At 33.4% G+C, this 6952-nt stretch overlaps 1 protein-coding gene across 3 annotated transcripts in view; it reads right to left on the reverse strand.

Annotated features, from left to right (window-relative positions):
• The window catches only part of LOC132292199 (uncharacterized), a 20924-nt gene extending 15428 nt beyond the window's left edge, over positions 1-5496 (reverse strand). The window contains exons 1-5 of one of the 3 annotated variants that reach the window (XM_059790336.1): positions 5183-5496; positions 4378-4806; positions 4009-4102; positions 1588-1774; positions 1205-1463 (exon numbers count right to left, since the gene is read on the reverse strand). In XM_059790336.1, the coding sequence (XP_059646319.1) occupies positions 1205-1463; positions 1588-1774; positions 4009-4102; positions 4378-4707 (870 nt within the window). In that variant the 5' untranslated portion in view covers positions 4708-4806; positions 5183-5496. The other 2 variants (XM_059790337.1, XM_059790338.1) reach the window with 2 other exon arrangements.
• Positions 5497-6952: the final 1456 nt, after the last annotated feature.

A 6952-nucleotide genomic window follows, 5' to 3' on the forward strand; every position in this document is an offset into this window, starting at 1 on the left:
ACAATTACAAGATAAATAGTAGAGGAAGGCCACCAAATCAGGAAGCCCACAAAATCAGCAAAACTCTAGGCTAGAAAACAGGAAACAGAAACTACTAAAATCTGAAATATTAGTTTCAGATTTTATTTTCAAAAATTGAATTTCCTAATTTATTTCCTAGAAATCTGACACAAATGAATGTGAACTGGAAATGAAATGGTCTTGAACTCAAGAATTCACCAATGTACACCATATAGACCATAATCGTTTGAGTACAGAGCTTATCTCAAATAAACACAATTTAACCCCTTCTTGTTAACATGCTCTACATCAGCAAACCTTTGCCAAACACTTTATGATTATAGGTAACAAATTCAATCTTGATAAAAGAATAGCATATACAGCTCGTAGCATAAGATTTTAGAGAGACTGGTGGTTCATACGATTTCAAAGCAGAATGTTCTTGTGCTCAAGGCCCAATAACTCCTTAATTATTACAATAGATTTGCATGCTCGGTCACTTTTAAATGGGAATCTACCCACACGTGAGTAGACGTGCTGATGATAACATAACTTACACGATTCTTTAACTGCTTAAGCATTAAAAGTAACCAATTGTTACCAATTGTTTACATATCTGTTTACTGGAATAGGTCCAATATCTTCATCATAACTTTGTATCAACTAAAATAGTAAAGATAGTATCATTCAACTTCTCATGTTTTGATATCCAAAATTACAAGCCCCACCAAGCACATAACTCCAAAATGGCAACATATGTTTTGTTTTGATTCTAACATTATTTTGTTTCTTTTTCAGTAATTAATAGGATTTTTTTCGATTTATCTAATTCTATAAACCTTTTTTCTCCAAAAATACATTCATCCATAAACTTTTTTCGATTTATCTAATTCTAAAATCTTCTCCGAATTATTCCAAAAACTCAGGCTCTTTCTTCTTCTTCTTATTCATTTTTTTGTGTGCTTGTTCTTTTTTTTTTTTTTTTTTTTTTTCGCTTTTTTGTTTTTTGTGCTAGGTCATTGACTTTCCTTTTTTTTCCTGAATGATTCAGTATTTTCACCTTATACCTCAGGCAAACTAGTTTTTTTAACTAAAAATTTAACAGTGCCCATTCTCCAACATGTTGTCTCAATTTTTTAAATTTTTTCAACTGGATAAGATGCAATGCTGCTACATAATAATGTATGAAATATGTACTGATTACCTGACAAAATCCACCACGGCAATGCCCACGGCCAGAGCATTGATTTATACAAGTGCATTGCACAGGCACTTCACAGAATCTACCCCACAGACCATCATATTTGCAATCACATTCTTTTTTGAATTTCACCTTGAAGGCATATGCTTCTACTGGGTCCACATTACACCACCCTGGTTTGCTCCCATTTGTTGTGAAAACATTGTCCAAATCAGCTTTTGTCCAATCAGTCAATATTGGACCGCCAGGTTCAGAAGGTAGCCTGGAACAGATAGTAAGAAGTTATAAATTATTAATGTTTTGTAATCCTGTACTAGTCGAAGTCTGTAAAAGAAATTCAAGTATGCTGTACTTCACTTATCAAAAAAAAAAAAAAAAATGCTTACTTCATTTCAAACCCACATGCCTCAGCAACAGGACGGTTTGGGTATTTTGTGCCTTCTCCACAGAAGCACATTGCTCTCGTTGTGTCACAATAAGCAGAGCATATTGAGACTACCCATCGACCATATGGTTGGTCCTTTGATCCTGGGAAACTGCAGTTCATCTGCAGTCTATCGGAGCATCCTTCCCCTGTTTCATCAAGATACTATAAATCCAGATAAATATCTTGTTGATCAAACAAAATATCTGCTTATGTGCAATAACAGAACAAAAAAATATTTAAGTGGGGGGAAAAGGGAACAGTGTGGACTTCTGCAGGAGTCACGAAGATGTATGGTTGAATAGAAAATGGAAAAAAAAAAAAAAAAAAATTAATCAAGGATAAGAAGCAGAACTGAACCCCTCCCTCAATGATGATGTCATGCTTCAATAGCAATTAACCAGTGCTAAAACAACTTCACTGGATAGATAGCAAAATTTTGGTCATGGTAAAGTTGTTATTCAATTGAAATGGTATAATATAAAGATACCCTTTAAAATAAAAGAAAGCATTGTTAAAGGTAGAAGGGCATTTATCCATGTAAAGCACTGGAGTGACACCATAAATGATCTCCATTTACGGTGAAGGCTGAAGCAGCACAAAATCAAACATCAGTGCTTAACAACATAAAAAAAGAGGATCACTAGATCATCTAAAACAATTTCTATATTCATTATCTATCCCAGTCCCTTCTCCAAAAGTAGAGCAAAATGCAGCTCGTGTGTGCCAGTTATATCTCGTTCTCCATCAGGAAGTCTCACTAAGCTACAACCTAGGAAGCACAAATACTTCTTCTTGGGTGCTGTGGTGGTATCAGACATGCGGACATGGCCCGGACATGTGCCAAAAACGGCTAGAAGTGCCTTGAAAGATGAATATTTTATTTTCTAGTTGAGCAAGGCTAAATACGGCATGGACACAACAAGAACACGCTTTGGACACTTTCAGGACACGACAGGGTGGTTTTGTAATTATTTTTTTTTTAGAAGAATGGGTTTCAATGCAATTTAAAATATGTCATGGGTTAATTTTAGAAAAATAATGTAAAATTTAAGAAAATAAAAACAAACATCCAACTCTAAGCTCCAAATAGTGATTTCATTCATAATTATATGGGTAAAATGAGCAAAATTATTATTATATATATAACATATATTATATGATTATTTTTGACGTATCCATGCCTTTGTATCATGTCGTACTCATGTTCCGATAATATCTTAAAATTGCATTATTATTATAGTTTTAATAGGCATTATCGCACTTATTTCGTATTAATTCCCACCTTTTACACTAAAATATAAGAAATTACTTTTTTCCGTTGCTGCATAATTTTCATGATTAAAACGGGGCATTAATGCATGGAAATTTATTTTGTAGAAAGCTTCGATCGAAGTATTTAGAGCTCCAATCCATCGACCCTTGAACACATATCGATCACAGAAAGTTCAATAGCCTTCGATCGATACCTGGAACATCTTCAATCGATCAAAGGAGTGCTTAGTTCGATGACGGAAAGAAAACAAGAAAAGACACAAGAGATTACATGTGCAAATTAATCCAAGGGTCATTGTGATTTGGAGATGATTCTAGAAGATTTGTAGAAGAGTTTGCAACAATCAAAGTCGTTAGGGAATTTAAAGAGAAGAAAGGCAACTTCCATATTCAAATTTTGGAAACAAATTTAGAAAGAAAGTTTTGAAGCTATCTCAGTAAATCGGCCATAACTTTGACTTGGATATTGGAATTGTGCAAACTCAGCGGCTGTGGGAAAAAAACTTGAAGCCCGTCAATTTTGTATTTCACCGAGAATATATTACTTCGCGACATCCTGCACTTGGGAGATTATAAAGTCACAGCATGTCATGTGTCCGTATCCGTGGTTCCTAGGCTACGGCCGATATGTGACATCCTGCACTTGGGAGATTATAAAGTCGCAGCATGTCCTGTGTCCGTATCCGTGCTTCCTAGGCTACGACTGATGTGTGTCATAATTTAGACCTATTCTATGTCAGTATGAGCATTTCATTGCCTTGTCCTTGGATTACAAATGGATCTCCACGTGTATCTGAGATAGTAGAAGAGATCCAACTAACAATTCTCACTTACTAATAGCATCCTAAGAACCTCAAGGCTACTTCCCAGATTATCTAAGATGTGGTACCTCCATTGCCCCAATTATTTACATGCATGAACCATCCATGTTTCGAGAACAGCTTCTGTTTTTAGCAAATTAACTTTAGATTCTTTTGCTTTGACAAGCTTAGGTTTTATTAGTTCATAGAGATTGACTATGGAATACCAGAAATCTCATTGTTATTATAAAAAATTAAATAAATTAAAATAGCTAAAACGAACACAGTTTCAAAGAGAAAATACTAACCACTAAATCCATGAAAGCAGCGACATTGACCCAATTCACGATTACAAATGCCTTGACCATTACAGTCATTTTTGCAGCTCTTGCCACCAATTTTCTGATAACAGAACCAAAAATTATAAGCAAGCACGACTCCTGGGAAAAAATGTCAATTTCATTTGGACCCTTAACTTCTAAAAGGTGAAACAAACTACAAAATCGGAGTGGCTAGCATGTAGATGAGTCTTCAATCCTCATCATATGAGATGATGAATTGACAAAAAATGTAATATCAAAATGAAGAGTTCTTATGATTCCAATATTGGATAAAAATTCAACCTTAACAAAATAAGACAAGAGAGAATCAATTTTGACAATCCAAATATGCAGTACCTCCACAACTTTGACTGCCGTAGTAATTGAATCACAACCAGATAACCAACGGCCGATCTCAGCCTTCCATGGAGCACTACGGTAAACCACTGCCTTGTGTAAGTCAGACGGAAAACGAACATCTAAATCAAGCACCGACATATTGTCCTTGCCGCCAATAATTGATCCATTAATTGGGAGACAAGAATTTTGAACTTGCAGCGCATTAAAGTAATTGAAAGAAGGCACCAGAGGAAACAAAAATAGATGAACCACTGAAACCAATGCCACAATTGAAGCAATGGCTGCCACCAGAGACCATGAGCACTTCCATTTCTGAATAGTGAACATAATCCCACAACCCTTCTCAATAAACCTTTAAATTTACACTAACTCATCAAACCCTTCCCCTCAAGCTCAATTAAAAGTACCAAACACAGCATCAAACACCTACAATAAAAATACCAAATCCATGCAAAGACAAACATGAATATATATTAAAAAAAAAAATGAAAATTCATAGAACAATCAAACCCCAGCATATCAAATCCATTAAAGATAAAATGTAAAAACATCCTGATGGGCAACTATGAAAATTTCTTAATTCATATATAAACCATTTAAATTTCCTAAAGAAGAGGATAAAACTTAATTAAAATGTGCTTCATGTCTCATAATCTCTCGTGAGAACCCAAAAATTTCTTATCTAGATAGAAGAATATAAGCATTTTTCTTCTCCGCGAATTCAAAGAACACCACGTAACAGAATTCAACAAATTACGACGGTTGACCCAAAAAAAATTAAAGTGAAGAGTGAGTGACCGACCTATATCAAGATCCGAGAAAGCAGTTTCTGAGATTCAAATAATTGTAAAATGAGAGAGAGAACTAAAAGATAACACGAAACGTAGAACAGCCGACGAATATTTCAATCAAACTCAAACACAGACATATATGATGATGTACTTCGTATTTAATTAATTAATGCAGTTGAGAAAGAGGGGGAAGGAGACAAATTGGCAATTGAATAAGAACTGATTCTCATATAAATTATAAATAAATGAACGTGAAGATTTCAAATTGAAAATTAAATACATAAATAAAATATAGAGAGAGAAAGAGAGCGTCAATATAAAAGCCGCCAGGGCTATCGGTGTAAGAGTTTGAACCAACTGAACAGTTTGGAACTACCTGTAAATATGGCTGTTAAAATGACTCAGAATGCCCCCCTCTTCCTTTCTGTAATGCTGGTTATTTTTAATTAATTCTTAACGAAAATGATTGTTTAATCACAAACATCATCGAAAGGCTATTTTACTCAATATAATTTTCTTAACTCGACCCATTGGCCCTCCTGCCCACCCAATTTTAATTTTTTTTTATTAATAGGAAAGGGAGAGAATAATTGTTATTTTGTGATAATATTGCATTTACCTTTAAAAACTATATACATCTCAAAAGAAATTATTAACATAAAGAATATAGTAATTATTTAAGGACAATATTTAGATCCTCACTAGTGAGGATGTACATCATTCTGACCATAATGTGGATCAACAATATATGAGCACATCCTCTTTTAATTATCAAATTAGATTCAGTAATTAACTATCATATTTGATATGATAAGTGGATCTATATCCCATCATTTTTTATTTAGTAATTAAAGATAACGTGCTCATGTCTTATTAGTCCAAATCAGTAGTCAGATGAGGATCTACCGTATATCCCATTATTTAAAAACAATAGATTCTTGCTAGTGAGGATTTACACTATACTCACTGTTAATATATACCAATAATAAATGAGTACATTCTATTTTAATCAAATCACTATCTCTTATTTAATATGTGGGTATCTACCCCACCATACTTAAGGATCTACACTATTAATGTAGACCAATAATAGATGAATATGTTATATTTAATTATCAAATCAAATATGATGGGAGTAGATATTCACTTACCAAATAAGAAATAGTGATTTGATTACTATTTATATTTTGGTAATTAAAATAAAATGTGTTCATTTATTATTGGTCCACACATCAACATTGGGTGAGTGGGACCTAAGTATTATTCTTTAATTATTTAATTGTTATTTTGTTAGTGATTGTGAGTTTATTTTTTTATTATTAATTTTATTATTTATTTTTGAGACAATTACCTCGTCTTATGAGAATGAATTTCATTAAGAAATTCTATTTACTTAAAAGGGACTATTAATGAAGCGTGGCAGTGTTATCCGAGTCAGGCCTTAAAGTGCCCCCAAAAAAAATTAAACTGAAGAGTGAGTGACCGACCTATATCAAGATCCGAGAAAGCAGTTTCTGAGATTCAAATAATTGTAAAATGAGAGAGAGAACTAAAAGATAACACGAAACGTAGAACAGCCGACGAATATTTCAATCAAACTCAAACACAGACATATATGATGATGTACTTCGTATTTAATTAATTAATGCAGTTGAGAAAGAGAGGGAAGGAGACAAATTGGCAATTGAATAAGAACTGAATCTCATATAAATTATAAATAAATGAACGTGAAGATTTCAAATTGTATTGAGTAAAATAGCCTTTCAAATTTTGTGATAATA

The sequence above is a fragment of the Cornus florida genome, unplaced genomic scaffold (assembly GCF_030987335.1).
Source record: "Cornus florida cultivar Cherokee Brave unplaced genomic scaffold, ASM3098733v1 CherokeeBrave_3.0.0_Hap2_Chr02, whole genome shotgun sequence".
Taxonomy (NCBI): Eukaryota; Viridiplantae; Streptophyta; class Magnoliopsida; order Cornales; family Cornaceae; genus Cornus; species Cornus florida.